General features: G+C 46.6%; 2 protein-coding genes across 9 annotated transcripts in view; both read left to right on the top strand.

The window, feature by feature from the left end:
- The first annotated feature begins 488 nt into the window (after positions 1 to 488).
- lonrf2 (LON peptidase N-terminal domain and ring finger 2) lies at positions 489 to 10267 on the top strand. The gene is made up of 12 exons (XM_079733666.1): positions 489 to 2583; positions 4108 to 4226; positions 4598 to 4720; positions 5598 to 5753; positions 6047 to 6293; positions 6522 to 6627; positions 6906 to 7020; positions 7265 to 7386; positions 7663 to 7849; positions 8063 to 8197; positions 8478 to 8627; positions 8900 to 10267. The coding sequence occupies exons 1-12, from the start codon at positions 1794 to 1796 to the stop codon at positions 9056 to 9058; spliced, it is 2409 nt and encodes an 802-aa protein (XP_079589792.1). The 5' UTR covers positions 489 to 1793; the 3' UTR covers positions 9059 to 10267.
- An 887-nt stretch (positions 10268 to 11154) lies between these two features.
- LOC307072599 (mitogen-activated protein kinase kinase kinase kinase 4-like) overlaps positions 11155 to 22192 on the top strand; it is a 43289-nt gene continuing 32251 nt past the window's right edge. For all 8 annotated transcript variants that reach the window (XM_079731967.1, XM_079731965.1, XM_079731966.1 and 5 more), the window contains exons 1-2: positions 11155 to 11406; positions 11653 to 11718. In XM_079731967.1, the coding sequence (XP_079588093.1) occupies positions 11350 to 11406; positions 11653 to 11718 (123 nt within the window). In that variant the 5' untranslated portion in view covers positions 11155 to 11349. The remainder of the gene's footprint in view (positions 11407 to 11652; positions 11719 to 22192) is intronic.

Genomic DNA, 22192 nt, shown 5'->3' with positions numbered 1-22192 from the left:
CAGAGGTTTAACTGGGCCTGTATAGTTTTACCCCGGCCACAACATCACACAATTAATTATTTGAAACCATTGAAATAGTGAACAAGTGTGTGTTTACATTACAGATGACGTCGAAGACGGCTGCTCACATAACACAAAATCAAGTTATCAGCCTGCTTACATAAAACGTTACATAAAACCGTTCAGCACCCCTATCGGACGAGGTGTGCCACTAAATTGACATGACATCGCTGATTAAACCGGGCACATGAAAACAAAACAATTATTTCATTTGTGGCATCTATAATCCAGGTAAATTCACAAGAGGACGGAGCAAAACGTGTGAATCGGCTTTAATGTAGTGAGTCTCAATCTGTTCATCGTCGTTTGCGATGAGTGGTTACACAATCATACTGATTATATAAGTGAGCCACATAGCGGACCAATCGGGGGCACCGTTCACGCGTCACCTGACGGATTGTGTGTTTCTCTAGATTTGCTGTTGTCTCGGTCGGACTGGAAGGCTAGTCGGCTAGCACAACATGGAGATCCTTGGAGTTATTGTTCATTTTTCAATGTTTCCACCGCGGTATCCGTGTGTATACGGTACAGTGATGTGCGCGAGGGCGAGTGAGTGCGACAGATCACAAGGTTTGTGTGAATCCTCCTGAAATAAGGACTTTGGATAAGAAGGAATAGGAGCGGCTGACGCTATTAGGGTTAGCCTCTCTGTTTGTATTGGCAAGTGGCGTTCAAGTGCCATCGGAACTCCCAGCTTCTTCGCATCTCGTCAAGAAGAAAGGATGTATTTGGATCGATTGTGAATCCAGAATTCCTCATCCTGGTCTTGTGTGGAGTCAGAGTTTGCGTAAATTATTGGAAATATCTGCAATGACGATAACGAGTGGCTTATGTCGTGAATCTAGTTTCAACCCAGGCACAAAAACAAGGAAACTGCCTCAAGAAAATTCCACCGCCTCCAAGTCATGTAGCCTTCCCAGTTGAATCGATTACAGACTATCAAGCAGATAAATCTCAAGAGACAACGCTCTTCAAATTAGCCTACACTTATTTGCTTGAGGAGTGAATTTGCTCCAAAATCGAATTGTTTGCTGGCAGCCTGCTGTGGAATTGCCGACAGGTGTCATCAAAATTGGCTCGTGTAACAAGCAACCCTTTAAGGTGGGAACGGTCATAAGGTTCCTCGTTGCCAGGTTGACACAAGGCAAGCTGACATATTAGACATATTTTTGTACGGAATCTCCCTGCTTCTGAAATGCGCGAATATCTCCGCCCAACTCATCAGCTGGTTTTCTATCAGCGTTCCCTGTTGCGTATGCCCTCACGGATGAGGTTTCGTCGAACGTGTTAATGATCGGGCTATAATAAGACCACTTTGGCTATGTAATTGCTGACAACAGGAGACATTTCATAGTGGTTGGTGGAAACCGGTACATTTTAGCTCCCCGACAGGCTTTTGTCGTGAGTCGGGACTCGCAACTCAAAACCGGGACGTGTTGTCACCTTCAATTAATTCCGCCCTCCCACTTTGTTGTCGAAACTCTGGATACTCTTTGATCGAGAGGGATACATAATCACTGCTCTTCTTTTAAAATAGTGGACTGTATAGAGGGGCTATAAGCAGAAGCCGCACATTGAAATCGGTCTTTAAAAACATGGGGACTTACGGACTTGGGCTCATATTACCCGGAATGAGGCCAAACTTCTCTCCACCTATCTGCGGAACATAACCGACGCCCGTGCCCTTGAAGAGAACCGATCGCTGCGAAGTATGTTTTATTCACCGCGTGAGGATGTTTGCGCGATCTGCCAGATCGCTCCTTAACTATAACTTTAGTTATTTGCAGAAGATGGCGACAGAAAGCCAACCCCTTCATGGAGAACTGTTTGTCCACCCGCTCTCCAACCCCCAAGCCTCGGGGATATGCCCGGAGATGCTGGAGGTGGCCGAAGTGGCCAACCGGGCCGGGGACTTCAGCCTTGCCGTGGAGATCTACAGCTCCCAGCTCGCTGACCTCCAGCAGCCCGACCGGGGCCTCTGTCTGCGGAAGGCTGACTCCCTGGCCCGGGCCGGGCGCGTCTCCGAAGCGCTAGACTCTTATTGCACGGCGGCAAACCAGGAGAAGCTGCGCCCGGGCGAGCTGCGGTTGCTGGTGGAAAGCATAGCCCGGACTCTACGCGAGAAGGAGTTGCATATCAGTAGTGGGACTACTGCTTGTCAAGTGAAAACAACCGGTGACGGGGCCGAGAGCGACGCTAAGGGGTTTGAAGAGGAACCCCTTGACATGTTCTCCTGTCACTTGTGCCGGTGTCTGCTGCACGAACCCGCCACTCTGGACTGCGGCCACACTTTCTGTAGACATTGCCTGGTGGACGTGAAAGACTGCATGCATTGCAAGCGTAAACTGGATAAAAACGACGCGGATGGGGGTCAGAGGATCAACGTGGTTCTCAGTGGCCTGCTGGAGAAGTGGTTCGGGGCGGAGAGTGGGGCCAGGAAACACTGGGTGGAGGCGCAGGGTTTGTGGAAGAAACTCAAGTACACGGACGCACTTCAGCACTTCAACAAAGCAGTCGAGCTTGGTAAGAACACATTGTGGATATTATTACTGTTACTTGTTTTAAATAGTCGAGAATGAAGTTTTGCCGGGTTGACATAGATTTTGTGTTCTTCATTCCGAGATTCGTCGACAGGTGGCATCTGTCCCCCTATGAAAACACAGGTCAGCCGTTATGAAGCCTGTCTCTCTCATTACCTAACCAGCACAGAAGCACAAAGTATTTTATAACGACCGACAGGAACACCTTATAATGTTCATATCACCAAACTACGCAATAGGGGACGGTTGTGTCACCAACCACAGTTATTCAACCTGTTTGGTGTTGGTCTCTTTCTGCTGACTACCCATGTCATGTGGAGAGCCTGCACACGGTGTTGAGAATGATATAAGACGAGGCCACCAGGTTTGTTCTCACGTGTACACTCCATGCAAGACCTCACTGCATACTAAAGCCAAGTAAATGTACGAGTTAAAATCAACGTAGACACATTTAAATTCCAAGGGTCACGGTGGAGCAGGTGGGTTTGGACAGTGAATACAAAGACAGGTCAGCAGAAGATAAGGGTTGAGCGGTGAATACAGAGACCGGTCATTAAGGAGCAGACAGGGTTAGACAGTGTACAAGGACCGGTCATCAAGGAGCACACAGGGTTAGGCAGTGAGTACAGAGCCATGTCAACAAGGAGCAGGTAGGGGTTGGACAATGACGGCAGATGGGTCATTAGGGGTTTGACACTAAGGAGGAGGCGCTGGCAGGTAAGACGTATCACTTCAAGATAATGAGATTAAGGGAGGGAGACGAGCAAGTTGGGCTGATGACATCAGGGCTGGAAGCCAGAACTGTTTTGCTAGGAATTTAACTACATTTTTTGAGTGGGTTGCGTCACTTACTGCTAGCATGTTATGCTAGCAATCTGTGTTTGACTAACTGCTAGCATCTGGTTAAACAGCGGCTATAACCTGATTTATCTCTAACCCAAGGCAATGACCTGCTTTTTTAAGGCCCAGTGGGGCCAACGGGAGGCGGTTTTTACCTGACAAGGTCGGGCTGTACCACTTAGAGGGGGAGTTGGGGGGTTCTGGCTCTATCATCTCCTAGCAGAAATGGGGCTGGCTGGGCTGTACCACTTCCATGCCGAGAGGGGGTAATTCAGGCTGTACCTCCTCCTGGTAGGGATCGTTTAGGGTAGGGGTCCCCCCGGGTCCTAAACACTGAATGAAGAGTAAAGCGTTTTCTAGCACAGCTCATACTGCTTGTGTAAAGTGACGCAGAAAACATATAAGTGCAACTGTGGCGACAGTCTACCTTGTCGTGGGTTGAGGTTCCAGACTCCTAGGCATCAGTATGCGATACTTGAACACAATGATCTAGTTGTTTCTATCGGAGCAATTGACTGTGAAACAAACCTAGAAGCTTTCCCTCAGGAACCTTTGAAGAGCAGAGTGGTGTTGTCGGACTTCTACCACAGAAGCCGTTGGTCTGTGTATCCACTTCTTATAATACCGACATGAACTGATCAACATTGTCTTTCTCCATTCTCAACAGCGCCCTCCTCAGGCAATCTGCTGATGCAGCGGGCGAAGTTGCACATGGAGATGAGCAACTATAGCCTGGCTGTCCAGGACTCCACCAGCCTTTGCCGGAGCAAACCCCTCTCACCCAAGGTAACCCCCTGGACTACCCAGACGTAGCCTAGGCCCTGATCGACTTTGACCCTAGACCTCGTCTGGACCACCTTGGTCCCATTAGCACCACATTACCAGCAGTGGCCTCATCATGCGTTCTGTTAATGGTCAAGGTCGAGTTATTTCCTAGCCACAAACAAAAGAGTAGTTTTTAGTTGCCCCCTTGCTGGCACCTTGGAAATAATCTAGATTATAATACTGTTGCAGATCTGTTTAAATGAGGAAATAATGTTATAGCTAATAAAGTAGTTATAGTAGTAAGGTATACATATTTTTGTGTGATCAGGGTCTCGGTCAAGACGCCTCTTATTGCCAAAGCAGGTGATAAATTGTTTGCCCCCTCTTCTCAGGCCCACCACCTGATGGCTTCAGCCCTCAGTAAGGGGGGTCGTAAGGATGAGGCGTTGCAGGAGTACTTCCTGTGTGTCGCGCTCAAACCCGATTGTACCAAAATCAAGCTGGAGGCGCAGACGGTACGGTGGTATTTTATTGGTTGTTGTTAATTGAATAACGTAACTTCTTAGTAACATAGCAGCTTAGCTTTAGGATAGACGTTTTACGTATTATAAGGCTGCTATTCAACGCAGAAATATTCTTTCCGAAAGATAGATGTAGATCTTTATCTCTAACTGACTGCTTAAACTGAGTTTGAGCTTTAAAATGGCAGGGAATGCTGGGTCACTGGGTGACCATTAGGATACAGAGTTGCCATTACCCCGAGGCTGGGTCCCGTACTGAAGCCAGTGGAATATCTCTGAGCCAACGCCCCTATTGCCCACTGTTGGGATGCGAGAGAATGTTGATGCAAACACAGGAGATGTGTGACAGTGATGTATAGTTAGAAGGGAGGAATTTGTGCACACAAGCATACACACAAATTTGCACAAATGTTTATTTTTTATTTTTTATTGAACCATAAAACATAAACCTACACACACATAAGAGGTCTGGAATCATTAGGACCCCACGTTTCCATGGCAGCAGTGTTGCTAAATAATGTGTGCTAAGGCGGGCTTTCTAAGTGGTCCTTCCTGGAGTAACATCAGAGGATGAGTGACCCATCTCCTTTCTATTTAAACTTAGAGCACTTAAATTAGCCTTTAAGTGCTGATATTCTAGTCCATGTCCGCTGTATGGCTCCTCCTAGGTCACTATGACAACTAGCTTGATGCACATAAGGGAACAATGCTGAAGTCATTGAGAGGAATGTGAGTTAATAATGTATTCATCTCCATGGTAACAAGGACATGGTTAGAATTGGTTATGTTGTGTTTCTGCAAGGAGCGTTTCACGATGTAAACCCTGCATGACCTCGCTGTGTTTCTTTTGTGTGTGTCTTTGTGCGTGCAGGTGCTGAGCGAACTCTTCTCCTCTGTGTTCGAGAGGGATGATCTGCCCACCCCCCTCCACCCGCTGCAGGGGGGGGCCACCTCACGCCTAATCAAACCCCCTGCCCTCTTCAGCTCCCTCAGCACTTTCACCCCCAGACTTGGCTGGTCTTCTAAGGTGAGCACGCAAATGCACAGAGCCAGCAACTCATCAAAGATTAGTGCGCTAACCTCCATCCACACGCAGACACCCACATGCAGCTAGGAATCTTTCTCAAAATGCCGGAGAGGGAGCGGGAAAGAGGGAGAGGGAGATAGAGAGAGAGAGAGAGAGAGAGAGAGCGCATTTAGTATGCTCTCCACATGAGGACAGGTGTGGAACAGGCATGCATACAACCACATATGCAATACAAATACACACACGCCGGCACACACCCTAATTTGGATTAACCCTCTTTCTCCTCCCTCCAGGAGTCAGAGCTCAGCGCGTCGAAGGCTCCTCCAGCCGGCAACATCTCCCCCAGCCTCCTTTCTCTCTCTCCCGGAGGAGACGCCCCTGGGGGAGGAGACAGAGGAGGGGATGGGAAGGAGGGCAGCAGTAAGAGCCTGCTAAGTGTCCTGGCAGCCCTACCAGCACCTCCTGGTGGCCTGAAAAGGAGGTACAGTGGAGAGGGAACTTCAAGCTCCTTCTCCCCACGCTCCAAGATCTCCAGAGCAGGTACATTTACCAACTTCTCGCAGCACAGAGAATAGAAGCTCTAACCCGTACCTCATTCGACCCAGTGACTAACATAGAGACCCCTTATCCATCTCTACCTATTGGGCTATGTGGCGAATCGAACCTCTTACCTTTTTTAGTAAATGAGGTCATTGGCTAGAGACGGGCTTTGTTCCAGTTTAGTGTGCGGTGGGACTGACCCCAGTGTGTCCTGTGGTCTATTTCCAGAAGCAGGGTGCAGCTCACAGAGCCCGACAACCGGGAAGAACTGTGGGAGAACGGTTCCAAGCGAGCTGCTAGACAGTGTAGACATGGAGTGTTCTCTCTGCATGAGGTAAACGTGCGCACAAGCACACATGCACTTACTAACCCACGCACCCCTTACACATAACACTCACTCACTCACTCACTCACTAATGCATTAACACGTACACCTAATTCAAACTCGCCGTGCGTGAACTGCTAGTTTTAACGTGTCCACAGCAACTCTCCGGTGATAAATGCAGGGCCTCACTTTATGAACGGCGCATCACCGCAGCTATATATTGTGCTTTAATAAAACACCCAATAACAAACAGCCACCGTAACCCCCTCTCCCGTGTCCTCCTGCAGGTTGTTCTATGAGCCGGTGGCGACGCCCTGCGGCCACACCTTCTGTCTGAAGTGTCTCGAGCGCTGCCTGGACCACAACCCCAACTGTCCTCTCTGTAAGGAGAACCTGGCCGAGGTGAGGAGCACACCGCCTGCCCTACACTGCTCTGTTCTTATCCTCCCTCCCCTGCTCCCCTCCCTTCCCTCCCCTCCCTTCTCCTCTCTTTCTCCCATAATCTCTCTTCTTATTCTGTGTTGGGTTGTCCTCTTTCCTTCCTTTTTTCTTATCTCTTCTTGCGCCTCTTTTTTACTCTCCTTCCATACCTCTTCTCTATAGCGGAATCAATACCTAATTTATCCAATTATACTTGTTTTTGAAGTATCTGGCGACTCGGGGGTACAACAAGACCCTGCTCATGGAGGAAGTGCTACAGCGTTACCTTGGAGACGAGCTGGCAGAGAGGAAGAAGATCCACGAGGAGGAAATTAAGGAACTTTCAAAGTAAAAATTCCTTTAAACTTGAATACGTGAATAAAGGCTAAGGATAAGATAAAAAAATAATATATATATATATATATATACACACTTCTTCCATGTGTGCCTACATGTTTATCCGTTGGCTAGTTCTTTAGCAGTCGTTTTTAGCTGTAGCTAGAGGTTAAGCTGTAACACAGTGTTAAGCTGTAGCTAACTGTAGCCACATGATTAGTCCGTAGCTAAGTGTTTATCTGTAGCTTGTTGTTCAGCTGTAGCTCACTTTCCTCTTCTGTGGTCCAGTCTGAACCAGGAGGTGCCCATCTTCGTGTGCACCATGGCCTTCCCCACCATCCCCTGTCCGCTGCACGTGTTCGAGCCACGCTACCGCCTCATGATCCGCCGCTCCATGGAGACTGGCACCAAGCAGTTTGGCATGTGCATCACCGACGACCTCAAGGGGTTCGCCGACTACGGCTGTATGCTTGAGGTCAGTCGCTGTGAGGTCAGGGGGTCAACCCCTCTCTGTGTGTGAAGCGAGGCTGCTTTAGCTTTAGTGATGTGAGCGTTACCATCTAGGTTCATCAGCATTAGTTTTAGCGTTAGCTTCAGTATTAGCATCATCGTGGTATGAACAGTTGATGTGTGAACTACAGGTGTTACTATGCACTGCCTGCGTGAACTAAGGGAGTTTGTGTTGCAGGTGCGTGACGTGAAGTTCTTCCCCGACGGTCGCTCGGTGGTGGACACCATCGGTGTGTCACGGTTCAAGGTGCTGAGCCACGGCCAACGAGACGGCTACAACACAGCGAAGATAGAGTATCTGGAGGACAAGAAGGTATTTGATGTGGTCAGGCCCGGTCGACTAGGCTATTGGGCTTGGCGATGCAATGGGGATATGTGTTGCAAAGCTATGTTGCTAACCTGAGTGGGCTAGGCTATTGGTGTAGGCTGTGTTATTACACACATATGCACGCACACATGCACGAAAACACATGCAAAGACATTTCCCACGCAAAATGTGTCTTAAATGTTTTATAATACTTCATCTCTGTTAAATATGACGATATACTGGTCTTACATCATATTTAAGAATCTCTTGTTTTCTGTCCAATCAGGAGGAGGGGGAGGAGCTGCTGGAGCTGCTGAAGCTGCATGACTCTGTGTATGAGCAGGCTAACAGCTGGTTCACCTCCCTCCGAGACGCCATGAAGAACCAGATCGTCAGCCACTTCGGACACCTGCCCACCAAGGACCCCGAGCCCCAGGTACTCACTCACTCACTCACTCACTCACTCACTCACTCACTCACTCACTCACTCACTCACTCACTCACTCACTCACTCACTCACTCACTCATTGCATAGCTGAACTACCTAGCCATGGGGTATGGCTGCTCTGAAGGTGGCCTACTGTAGGGCCAGGAACTATTGAATATTGAAGCAATTTATTCAGTTAAACTTTTGCACCCACACAAGTTATAATTTTGTGGTTCTACAGCGTAGCCCAAGTGTAATGGTGTGGTTGTTTGTTTCGGCAGGCTTTACCCAGCGGTCCCGCCTGGTACTGGTGGCTCTTGGCGGTTCTCCCCCTGGAGAGCCGGGCTCAGCTCACCATCCTGTCCATGACCTCCCTCAAGGACCGGCTGGTTGCCATTCGCCGGGTCCTTATTTTCGTCACGAGGAAGAAGCCCCGGTGAGGGCCTGGAGGATGTCTGGACCTTAGCCCCCAGGAAGCCCCTTCCTCTCCTGAACTCTCTGGCCCCTGGGGGCCCTCAATCCGCCCCAAGAGATTTGCCTTCTGACCGCGTACTGCAGCATCAGAACATGTATGATTGTTTCTGAACTCTGAAGTACTCCAGTCAGCGCCTGAGGAACCATGAAGCAAAGTGTTTGGTTTTTCCCTGTCATCTGCTACTCCTCCGTCCATCTCTGTCTCTGATCTTATCTGTTGCTCATCTAGCTTGATGATCTCAGCCCTGGCCCTATGAGGAGCAGTGTTTTGTCAACAACAATGCCAGTCTAGGTCTGTATTTAGGAAAGAAAAATGACCGTTAGCTGATGGTGATTCCATCACATGATTTGGCAGAATCAACGTAGTGGTACGACTAAACTGAAGGGGACCGACTATAGCGGCCTGTGGAACTCCATACCCCCACAAATGAGGTGTGCCCAAACCTTTGACTCAGCAAAAGTTTGGTTTGAACTGTTTGAGTCATACGATATACTCAAAAGGTTAAGAAAAATAAAAACATACCCTATACCTATCTACCTCTAAAATATACAATCTGATGGACAACTATTTTGAGAATTTCCAGATTGAATGTATTAGTTTTATGCTTTCAACGACCGAGAGGGTAGGAAAAGCACTAAAACCTAATTATAGTCCCAATACAGGACTGAATTAAATAAGGCACTGTTTGGTTTTCTCATGGCAAATTTGTTTTTTTGATTTTAGGAAGATTGTTAGGTTGCGCTGGAGATGACTGACGGAAATGTCAGAGGTCTGAGGATTGGACTGCTTCACTTCTTTGTCTTTCCCTGTGAGTGTCTCTCGTGTTGTCCTGTTATGAATTGCTTGTGCGTCAATGTAAATCGGAGGCCATTGTGAAGTTTTATCTAGGGATGTACTTTCACTCGTTTTCTCCCTCTCTACATCTGTCAGTCCCTCTTTCTCGGTCTCTGCTCGGTCTCTCTCTACCTCTTTCTGTTTCTCTACCTCTCTGTCTCTAACTCTGTCTTTATTTTGTCTCTCTGTCTCTGCTCTGTCCCTGCCCATTTAGGTGTTAACGTTGGCTGTCGTGAGCACTCGGGTGGGGTTAAGATGTGCTGCGTTTCCCCTGTATATTTGTAAAGGGAGATGTTGTACTTCATTTTTTTAATTGCATATTAAATAAAACTCATTTACACTTGGACTCTGCTTCTCCCTATCTGTTCCACAATACTCCAAATATGACTGGAAACTACACATTAAGAGCTCTAGGCCTATGTATTACACATCTGTAGCCTGCATAGTGTCATCGATGTAGTTGTGGACGATTTCCGCTGAATGGAACGGCAAGTGTTGGGCACTAGGTGGCATTGTTGCATTATGCAGCTACAGAGAAACGGAGGGCATGGAGTTCGTCCAGGGATGATTTTTTCTTGGTCAACACAGACAGACAGAGCAGAGAAATAGAAATGCAGAGGGACACTGGCATATACTTATGACCACGCCTGAATATCTCATTACATGTTCCCTGGATGAACTGGATTATAACTCAATTACTTCTCTGTGTTCACTGTCTAACCCCTACCTGATCCTTAATGATCTGTCTCTGTATTAACTAGTCTCATGCAGGAATATGTCAACAATGTATAATTGCTGCTGTACCCTAGTATGTAAACATTGCTATAAGCATAAGGTAATGTCAATAAATGATAGTCCCCTTCTTGGTGATGCAATGCTTTATACACTGATACAAAGTATAAAACTGGAGAGCCGTTATCTACTGTTTCACTAACAACATCCATTCCCAGGCCTTATACCCACGCCCCTTCCTTCTCTATGTCATTAAGTTGCAAACATTCGCATTGCAAAAACAAACTCGTACTAAATAATAATGAAGGTTAAATATCTAGTAAAATCGAACTATAATATAAAAATATAAACATAAACTACAAAGGGATTAAATACAAATATCTCCCCTTGACTCTGGTGCCTCTCTATCCCTCCCTCTCTCCGACCCAGAGCAGTGGGAGAGGGAGGGGAAGAGCGAGGGAGCTAGAGAGAGAGAGGTAGAGAGACACTGGTTGGTAACAGTAGCGGTGAACGGGAATGGAGTAGCCGCGTCTTGTGCTCGGCGTCGGGGACCAAGAAAACGTGCATCGGGACTGAAACCACCAGTTGGGGATTACGGAGAAACCTCCCGACGATGAGTTGTGTTCTGTAGCTCTACAATCGGTTTGAAGGAAGCGATAGAGACGCTGCGATTTCTATTTAGCTTTGAAAATGGCGAACGAATCTCCGGCTAAAAGTCTTGTGGAAATAGACCTCGCATCTCTCCGGGTGAGTGTTTTTCTATGATCCCGTTTCTTGCTTTTTTTCCCCTCTGCTTGGATCAATGTGCAGGAAAATGAAAACAGTATTTGCGCATTATGTGATGTTAATGTGGTATTGGTCCATATGTATAGAGCCTTCTGGCATGCGGTGGTTCTAGTAGTATCAACCCTACCCTAAATCCATCCCATTTATTAACTCCCATTAAAATGAAACCCAGTATGGTTAAACGGTGTATTTGTGTGTTGTGTTCAGGACCCTGCTGGGATCTTCGAGCTGGTGGAGGTGGTCGGCAATGGGACCTATGGACAAGTCTACAAGGTTGGTTGGCTCCCCTCCCTCCTCTTCGTGTAGCATTCCTGGTTCAAAGCCCAATAGCGTCGGGAAAGAAGCACGAATCTGCAGCACAGACATGTCTTTCCCCTCCCGATCTGAGATGACAATTATAGCTTTCCTCTGTCGGGATAATCTGCCGGCTTTCAACTGGCCGGGATCCGCTCCACCACCCCACCCCGCCCAGGATGTTTAGCCCAACATCTTTTCTATTTCCACGTTAGCAATGCGTTTGTAATATCCCGATCAATCACAATTGATACATACACCGACCGACTTCTCCAGCGGCATGCAGCATCGAGTAGAGGACTCTGCGCATTCATGTTATAGGCCTGCGCTAGGCCCGGGATTAAGTAATGTGTCAGGTAGATGTGGCGGACACACCTCGGAAATAACGGGGCCGTTTTTGCGTTCATCGGTCGGCCGCGCTGGCATAGTTCTGGACCCGACATCCTACATCCTACATCTTTTGGACATGCTGCTATTTGTAGCAGATAGGATGGGGAGAGGAGGATAGAGAGGATGGAAAGGATAACTGAGGAGGGGGGGGGGGGGGGGGGGGGGAGAGAGAGGAGAGGAGGGAGTGAGCAAGGAGGGAGTAGAGGAGTAGAACCCAAGAAGGGGGAGGTGGAGAAGAGGGTGGATGAGTAGCCTTGCCCGGGCTTGTTCCTCGACCGGTTCTCAGGATACCTTCTCTCCTTTTAATGGGGGAACCTTTGAGAGACCTATTTTATGATTTACAAACTGCATATGTAAAAATAACAGGTTATGATGAACATAATCTTAACCCAACGGTTGTCCTTGGCCCAGTTTGGACTTTGGCCCCGACCTTGGATTAGGGATGTCAGATGTGTGATCCGTGACTCAGTCTTTGGTTTCATGGCCCCGGGTGTGTACACCTGCAGACCGCAAGGGATGGGTTGATCTTAGAAGGGCCTAGCCCGGTTTGGTCGGGAGGGATCGGGGGAGGGTTGACAGCTCGACCCCACTGAGATAAGGAGGAAAGAGTGGAAGCCAGAAAGGTATTGTTTAGTTTATAGAATAGTTTTATTTGCTGTTGTCCAAAATTCACTATAATCTTAATGATGGCAGGGTGCTGAGATGAATGAGCAGGGTCATGCCGTAGTGATGAGTTTTTGTGTATGTGTGTGAGACATTATGCACAGAGCTGCTGATCTTCTCTTGGCTCGATCCAGCTGTACCGGTCCTACTCGCCGCTATATATAGTGCTGACGAGAGATCTAACCAATGACAGCATGCCAGGACACCCCCCCCCCCCCCCCCCCCCCCCCCCCCCCCCCCCCCCCCCCCCCCCCCCCCCCAGATCTATGGCCATCCATTCACATGGCTGCTCTGTCACTTGAGATGTCACACACACACACACACACACACACACACACACACACACACACACACACACAAATACTCTGTAAAAGAGTATTTACACATATTGAAGTCCAACAACCAAGCACTTATATAAAGGTCACAGGTCATAGCAGTTAAAGTGGGTTTCAGTTTCTCTGGCCCTTTAGTGAAAACTACGCTTGAAAAAGCCAAGCCATAATCTGCAGGACATGTTGGTTAAGAGGAGTAGAAGACCCGAGTCAGCATCTCAACCCTTCTCCTCTCTGAGCAAATGGTTTAACCATATTAAAAACAAGAGCTGGGCCTTAATTAGCTACTAGCCTTCTACTGAGCGCGCTCTGTGTTTCAGCTTGGCACCCAAACCAACGGGCCAATCAAATCATTCACACCAGATTCCATCCACTGACACAGCCGATCCCTCCGCACGTAAACTTCAATCTGACTCCGCCCATACCCTGGATCTATATCACACCCTCCACCCTCGAGCTATGTCAACATCCCTGAACCTTGACATAGACTCCGCCCACAACCTTGATCATCCGGCTGCCCAAATACCCCTGACCCCACAAACAGACTTTGACCCCCTTACCTGAACGGCATAATTTTAATGCAACACATCATTTGCTGGTTTTAGCTTAAAGAATTGTATAGATGTGGTGAATAGTGTGTATTACTGTACTGTGCTATATGTATTGTGTACTACTGATACAGAATATCTGAGTACATAGCCAATTATACCGTTTTGTCGCTATAAGATAGGAGGTTTAGACACAATATTTATTTTCTACCCTAAATCACTTTTTGCCATCTGTGTTATAATTTGTGATACATCAGGTCTAATGAACCCAATCCAATTTTTTGTTTTTTTGTTATATATTCTATATATATATACTAGGCTAAAGGCTAAACTTACAGGCAGAAAGGGGCAGAGTGCACCTGTCCATTATACAATCCTCACCAGAAATTGGCTCAATATTCCGGCCATTCAAACGGGAATGTCTGTCCTTTTAAACGCAGGAAGTAGGTATACAGGAAGTACAGAATAGCTACTTGCCACCACCACAACACCAACAACTGGTAGCATTATTCCTATGAGATGCATAGTCCTCATGATCTAGATTCCCAGGTAACCTCATGTCAATTCCACTAGCCTGGTTCCCCTATACCTTGACTATGTCTGATATTATATACCTTCAGGTTATCATGTAACAGTTCAGTGTTTTGCTCAGTATAAATTGGTACTTAAGGTAAAAGGTGCATGCATTTATTCAGGTATTAGCCTTCATTTTTATATTTGGTTATTATATTTGATTGAAGATATACTGATTATTCTAACTAACCTGAACAAATGTTGTTCCTCTTTCTGCTGAGAGGATTACGCCCAACCATATTTAAATCAAAATTACTTCTGCTTTGCTTCATCATAGAACATTGTTTTCATAGCATACTATAGAAGTAGCAGGCTACATCAGCATGCTATAGCAAAAAGTGTTGCATGCTAGAGGTGGCACATGCTTGAGGTATAGCATGCTAGAGGGGTAGCTTGAAGTGCAGCATGCTAGCAGTGTGCTAGAGGTGTAGCATGAAACTGGGGTGTAGCCTCAATCCTAAACAGGACTGGTTCCTCTTGGATGGACCGATCCTCACTGTGGAATGAGGGAGGGTATTACTCACTCTCCTACTGGGTAACATCACTCCAGCTCCACCTTGGTAGATGGAGAGGGAAAGGAGAGCGATGAACAATACTTAATAATTTAAAGAGGAAGGGAAATCAGCATGTAGCATATTATCGAGATGTCTATTAGTACACACTTATTGAACAAACATAGACTGTGATCACACACACACACTTAACCAGCATACGCTACTCATGACTCCACCACTTCCATTAAGCTGTCTCTAATCATGTTAGTCTCTCTGCTAGATCTTCCTCTAGCCTTGTCTCTCTGTGGCCGTGTCTCATCCTATCTGCCTCCTCCCCCATCCATTGATTTGATGGTGTGCTGAGTGTGTGTAAGAGTCTCCTCCTGGAGCTCTCCTCCTTTCTCCTCTCTGACCTCCTCCTGTCTGAAAGGAACCAGAAGACACAATGTCTCTGCTCAAGGCCAAGATGGCCGCCTGTATGGCCCATTGACTTAAAAGAAGAAGACGTATAGACGTACAGTAGCTGTTCCTGGAAAAATATGTGTCAGAGGAACAGTGTTTGATAAGTCTATGGTATGCTGGGATTGCCCAGGTGCTTTACCACCAGTCACCGCTACACAAGGCTTCTTCAAGCCTGGTCCCATGGCAAGATCCTGTGGGTTGAGTTTGGTTGACATGTGAACTCTGACCCCAGTTAGTTGGTGGCTCCTCTCTCGGTATACTTTTGTTGGCCTTCATAGAGACCAGAGATTCACTACTACTACTACTTCCATTTGCTACTATTCTGTCATTTATCTGATGCGTTTAATCTAAAGGGACATTCCAGATGCATGTCAATAAGGGGTAGATAGGGGTGTGCTGCCAAATGATGGCACACTACAGGTAGGCTGGACACTGAGGTCCACAGAACAACAACTCTGCCGTCCTTCCTCTAGCGACAGGATAATGTACAAAGTACATTTCGAGGGAAATTAAGTAGAACATTATTCTATAAATAAAGCTTTATGAATGTATGCACAGAATATGCTCCAATTAAGCAAAATGTAGTGCCAGGTATGGATTAGATGTTTTCAGACACGGCCAGTCATTCTACAGATGTTATGAGGTAATATCAAGTCCATCTGTTGAATGGTTAATCCTGTACTCTAATCAGACCAGACCAGACCTGGACTAGCTGAGCAGAGCTAAGCTAGCACAGAACCCCTCCTAGACAACCCCCCCCCCCATCCTTCCTTAATACCAGTGGTTTTGCTTGTCTGAGCCTCTTTAGTTTGTGTGTGTGTGTGTGTGTGTGTGTGTGTGTGTGTGTGTGTGTGTGTGTGTGTGTGTGTGTGTGTGTTTGTGTGTGTGTGTGTGTGTGTGTGTGTGTGTGTGTGTGTGTGTGTGTGTGTGTGTGTGTGTGTGCGCGCGCGCCATGTATGTGTATGTGCCCATGTAGGGGTGGTGGTGGTTTTGTATGCATAGGGAACCATCTCTTGACCATCTGGGTTAGCCAAAAGGCAGCAGGAGGGGGGAGGAGCCAACATTGGAGAGACGGTTGAAATTAACTTGTTGTCTGTAAAACTGAAATAAAACATTCACATGTTTGATTTGGGCAGAGTGACCTCTGTGGTTCTGGATCAGGTCGTGTCTTGTTCCCAGTCTTTCCCTTTTGTATCACTTTTTATATGCTGGTAGTCCTGGACTAGCTTGCCGTGGCACCTGAATTTCTTGATAGTAAAGAAACTTCCTCAGTCTCTTACTAAGGTGACACCTTAGTGACCCCCTTCCTTCAATAGGTCAAAGTTCCCCTGGGTTCACCCAGAACGCCCCTCGACCCCAAGGGAACTTTGACCTTTGGTGGCGGAAGTCCCAGACCCTGACCCATAACCCCTGAGCAGTTTCCTGTCTGGGGGTCACATGATATCAGTGCGTGGGGGAACCTTATGGCAGTGCCAGTGTGAATGCTCTCTTTGGAATCCCGACCGACCTTTATCCTGAAACTGGTATTGAGTCAGTGGCAAAAAAGTAATATCAGTTGGGCCCTGCACAGGAAACATCAGTGTTTCCTACCCGGAGTGATCTTTGAGTATATCATCTGACATCAAAGACATCAAACATAGACATCAACCACATCTCGCCGACAGAGGATATCTTTTTTATCTTACTACTGCCGATGCTCAAGTTTTCAAGCTTGAGCTTGAGCTTGAGCACTGTACTGACTGAATGAGTCTAATATATAGATAATAGTGTTTATGTGATTGTTTCTAGTGGTGTTCTCCGGCTCTGATGGTTCCTAGTGGTCTTCTATGGCTCTGAAGTCAGCTCTGATGGTTTCTAGTTGTCCTCTATGGCTTTGAAGCCAGCTCTGAAGGTTTGGTTTCTAGTTGTCCTCTATGGCTTTGAAGCCAGCTCTGAAGGTTTGGTTTCTAGTTGTCTCCGAACGCTCTGAAGCCAGCTCTGAAGGTTTGGTTTCTAGTTGTCTCCGAACGCTCTGAAGCCAGCTCTGAAGGTTTGGTTTCTAGTTGGCTCCGAACGCTCGAAAGCCAGCTCTGAAGGTTTGGTTTCTAGTTGTCTCCGATAGCTCTGAAGCCAGCTCTGAAGGTTTGGTTTCTAGTTGTCTCCGAACGCTCTGAAGCCAGCTCTGAAGGTTTGGTTTCTAGTTGTCTCCGAATGCTCTGAAGCCAGCTCTGAAGGTTTGGTTTCTAGTTGTCTCCGAACGCTCTGAAGCCAGCTCTAAAGGTTTGGTTTCTAGTTGTCTCCGATAGCTCTGAAGCCAGCTCTGAAGGTTTGGTTTCTAGTTGTCTCCGAACGCTCTGAAGCCAGCTCTGAAGGTTTGGTTTCTAGTTGTCTCCGAACGCTCTGAAGCCAGCTCTGAAGGTATGGTTTCTAGTTATCTCCGAACGCTCTGAAGCCAGCTCTGAAGGTTTGGTTTCCAGTTGTCTCCGAACGCTCTGAAGCCAGCTCTGAAGGTTTGGTTTCTAGTTGTCTCCGAACACTCTGAAGCCAGCTCTGAAGGTTTGGTTTCTAGTTGTCTCCTATGGCCGTGAAGGCAGCTCTGATGGTTTATTGTTCTCTATAGCTCCGAGGGCAGCTCTAATGGTTTCTTGCTTTTCAGTGTAACACAACACCTGTTGCATGTCCAGTTGTACTAACTGCTTCTGCTTTATGGTCTGTCTGGGCGGTGTTAGGTGTGTGTGTGTGTGTGTGTGTGTGTGTGTGTGTGTGTGTGTGTGTGTGTGTGTGTGTGTGTGTGTGTGTGTGTGTGTGTGTGTGTGTGTGTGTGTGTGTGTGTGTGTGTGGGGGACCTGGCTAGAGTCTTCTTCTCCTCCTTCTCCTCTTCTCCTTTAATGTCTTGTTCTTTCCGTTCTTTCCTCCTCTTCCTCTGATCTTCCTCCTCCTGCCAGCTGGCACCCCTCATGCCTTCATTAGCTTTGTTTTCAGCCTTTAAATCCCGCCCCAAACCCAATCACATGATCACAACACAGCCCCTGGTTGGCCATTACCCTGGTCATGTGAACAGAACACAGGTCTCTTATTGGAGCAGAGTTCCTCAAAGCTGTCTGTCTTGTCACCGGGCAGACTCTCGTTTGCAACTCCTAACAGCAGAAGCGATTCAGAACACAGAGGAATAAGCCACAGACTCAAACACACACACACACACACTCTTGTTAACGCTTAAGTGCTCTTTTGTTGTCTTTGTCGCCCACACAACACATAAAAAAACTCCTAATCGCACCAACTGCTGACAAATAGCACAAATAAACTTGTCCAAACCAGTTTCATGTACTACACGTACACATCTACTTGCATCTATACTTGCACCCATATTTAAAACACAAACAAAAGTAAACTATCACCGAACCAACGACAGACAAACTACATTCACAGTTCACAACAGTGCTAGTACATACAGCTTGTTGTCTAATTCTATTAGTATTTGACGTCTATTCAAAGTGACATGGAAAACAGAAATGCGTAAATCACCTCTAATAATGTCATTAGGGGTCATCATGGTGTGCATTAAGCTTCAGAAAATTAGGTTGTGTGAAATCCATTGCAATCTTATGTAATTTTAGTCAATCGTTTCCTTCTATTCCTTCAAGACGTTTCAGTGGGTTAGGAGATTCGATGGTCTATTTTCCCTCTTAGATACGAAGCCAAGCTGGTGACTAACTGCCTAACACTCACTTGGCCCAGCCAGTGACGAATGACTGTACACTCACAATGCTGCGACAGTGCAGCTGATTGAAGTTACAGACTTTCAGACTCGACAGTACAAACGAGTGAGGCGGAGGCAGGATTCAGACAACACCTACCGTCCTGTGTGTTTTCGAGACTGAGTTTATAAGCTGACTATAAGATGTTAATATGCATTTCCTGATAAGATATTCGGTAGTTATGTAGTGGGTAAGTCCATCTGTGTGATATGTTTGGGTTATTTTCATTTTTGACTTCAAATATATGTGTGTGTAAAAGGTGGACCACGTGTACTTTATGGTTTATTAATGTGTTGGACCATTTTCTACGGGTGTGAGTGTCGATAAGGATGCTGAGTGGAGTGGTAACCACGGTGACCAACGTCAGTCTATCTTGATAATAAAATGAATAAATTATATGGATGCTTTTTGGTTGATCTTGTTTGTCTCTCTCTGGTATTTTGCGACCTGGGCCATATAATAGATATGTCTTTGTAAGGTCACAGAGATGGCACAAAATCAGTCCACACATTCTGATCTATATGTCTTTTGTTATGAGCCAGAACCAAACCACAACAACTAGCGAGCGAGAGAGTTTGTATGTTATTATGTATGCATAAAGGTCAGAGGTTAGGCAAGAGATGGCCAGTCACACACACACACACACACACACACACACACACACACACACACACACACACACACACACACACACACACACACACACACACACACACACACACACACTAACCCACAATAACCCCCACTCTCTATTCCTCCATTTTATCCTCCTGCCATTTTCCTTCAGAGTAAACATCCTGTAACCACAGTTTCCTTCTCGCTCCCTCTCTCCCTCTCTCCCTCTCTCTCTCCCCAAAATCCCCCCCTCTCTTTCCTGTCTCCCCCCCTTCCATTTGATCAGAGCAACTTAACTGTTTACTGTTCAGAATTGTCCAATTTCTTTGGCGTGTATGCTCCTCTGTATGGATTAGTTAGTGTTAGCGTTAGCATTAGCTCTGGGCTCTGCGCACTATCTCAGAGCTTGTAAAACTGTTAGCCTGTGGCTATCAGTTTATCTCCGTCATGCTGAGCAGCCGAAGCACCTGGTGCAGTTTGATGACATCAAGCCAGTAGCCGAACTGAGGAAGAGGATGGCAGATGTTGGTGGGGAGGATGTTGGAGGGATGATGTAATAGTGATGGATTTTCTGTTGGTCAATTGGTCATGTGGTCTGGAATTATCCTCTCAGCACATCTGTCTTACACTATAGCTAATGGCAGAGAATCTCTATAGAGCTATACCTCTCTGGTCTCTCTCTCTCTCTGCTCTACTCTGTTTTTTACTCTCTCTCTCTATCTTACTACCACTCTCTGTTCCACACTCTCTCCGTCTCCATCTCTCTCTTGTAATCCCTCCCTCGGCTCTCTCTCGTCAGGGATGGGCTATACCTCCATAGTGTATCACCATAATCAAATCTCATGCTGATGACCCACATTCCTCTAAAGATATAAAGCTGTATTACACGATGATTCAAAGTGTATGGGATGGAATAATTGATCATTTAAATAAAATAAATACATACTTACCAAACCTTAAAAACAACCTAAAAGATTTAGAAGATTTGTATGATTTATGTGCTATTATTTGAGTGGAATTTTTATGGTCATAGCATCCATAAAGTACAATATGTCTGTAGTAAATGCTCTGAGAAGTTTTGGTTGACTGCGTGCCTGTATCGCCATGAAACTATTTCAATGTTAGATTTCCATTGCCAGTAATCCCAGTTGCGCGTGTGTGCAACACTTCTCAGGAAGAGAGCAGAGAGGAAGGGGATTCTTCTTGGGTTGCCTATTTTCCAAATCTGATATTTTCTGCATTCTTGATTTACAATTCTCGCATCTTACGTACAGCAGCTTTAAGTAACAAGCTTACTACCTTATATTCTACTCTGGCTTCCACTCTGGATACCTGATACAGTGCACTACTTATTATCCACAATGCACCGTAAAATAAGTGTAACACTGACCCACCCTTTCCGCACTATATTCCATGATGCATCGCGGTTTTCATTGTCATCGCCATCCCTATAGGGAAGGAGGGAAAAAGTGAACTAAGTGAGCCAGTGTGTAACTGTAACAATGTGACAATGAGGTGAGGTGATCCACATTTACCAGGCTGTGCGAAGTGGACAACTATGTATACCTTCCAAACCGTCCACTACATATCAGGACCTGGCCCGTTTGTTAAGGGCATCCAAGCCACAGGGAGATTTCTTTGAGGCATGAAAAGCAATTTCCCTCTTCAGGCAAATGCTTGAATAATATGCCTGAGAGAAATAACTTATTTTTGTGTTTTGGACCTTTAAATGTTCAACAGCATCAACAGCAAGTTTGTTATTTTTTAAACACGTTCATATGTGGAAGCTAACATTCAGTTTCAGTCTGAGCTAGGATGTGTTTTCTGAGTTCCCCAAAATTAGGCCTGGCAAAAAGAGGCCCGTTCACGATTCTGATTTTAATTTGGGCAAGTGAACATTACATTCGGGCAAGTCGAACATGACCTGTACTTGCCTGATGGGCAAGTGCTTTTGAAACCTTAGTGTCAACCCCTGAGCCTATTGGAATGATTGCAGCGGTAAAGTAAGTTTCACCCAATTTTACAGCTCCTTAATGCTGTCCAAACTAAAGTAGTAGTGTCTCCTCTGTCCACATTTATCCCAACTCAAGAGTTTTTTTTTGGCATGCATGCATGCCTATTATCTCCACTTTTCGCACTTTTATTTTAAGGCGAGCCGACTATACTGGCCCGTGCCCTGCTAAACTTAACTGGGCTATAGGAAGAACATAAATGGAATGGCGGACACTCTTTTCCGTGCTGCAGTGGATTTAAACATCTCCCTCCTAATTAACTTCGCCTCGCCCTTCCCCTGAAGTCTTTTATTATGCTCCATCGTCAGCACAGACCCCTCCCACCCACCGCATGTCTCTGGGCACGCCGGTGGCCTATATTTACCCCCCCTGCCCGTCCTCCCCACCCATCCATTACCACCCGCTCTTTGAAGAGGTGAGGGGAGTCGACTGGAGAAAGTTCCACTGAACCTCCCAACCTAAAATGTCGGGTGCATCTCCCATCGTTCCTCTGGACGTGAGTGGAGGGGATAGAGAACTACTTCCTTCCTGTGTTGCGGCTGAATGAACAGACTTCCTGTCTGGCAGGAAATGACAGGGTTCTTGAAGCGTTTGCTTCTCAAGATGTTGAGTGTCGGAACACCGCCC

This window comes from Pollachius pollachius (assembly GCF_949987615.1).
Source record: "Pollachius pollachius genome assembly, chromosome: 3".
In the NCBI taxonomy this organism is placed as follows: Eukaryota; Metazoa; Chordata; class Actinopteri; order Gadiformes; family Gadidae; genus Pollachius; species Pollachius pollachius.
The sequence above is the reverse complement of the archived record's forward strand: the minus strand, read 5'-3'. Positions and strand labels throughout refer to the sequence as shown.

Coding starts and splice junctions, on each gene's coding strand:
- lonrf2 (XM_079733666.1), top strand. CDS start 1,794: ATGTTTGCGCGATCTGCCAGATCGCTCCTTAACTATAACTTTAGTTAT. Junction 6,628..6,905: donor GAGTGTTCTCTCTGCATGAG/GTAAACGTGCGC, acceptor GTCCTCCTGCAG/GTTGTTCTATGAGCCGGTGG. Junction 8,628..8,899: donor CCAAGGACCCCGAGCCCCAG/GTACTCACTCAC, acceptor TTGTTTCGGCAG/GCTTTACCCAGCGGTCCCGC.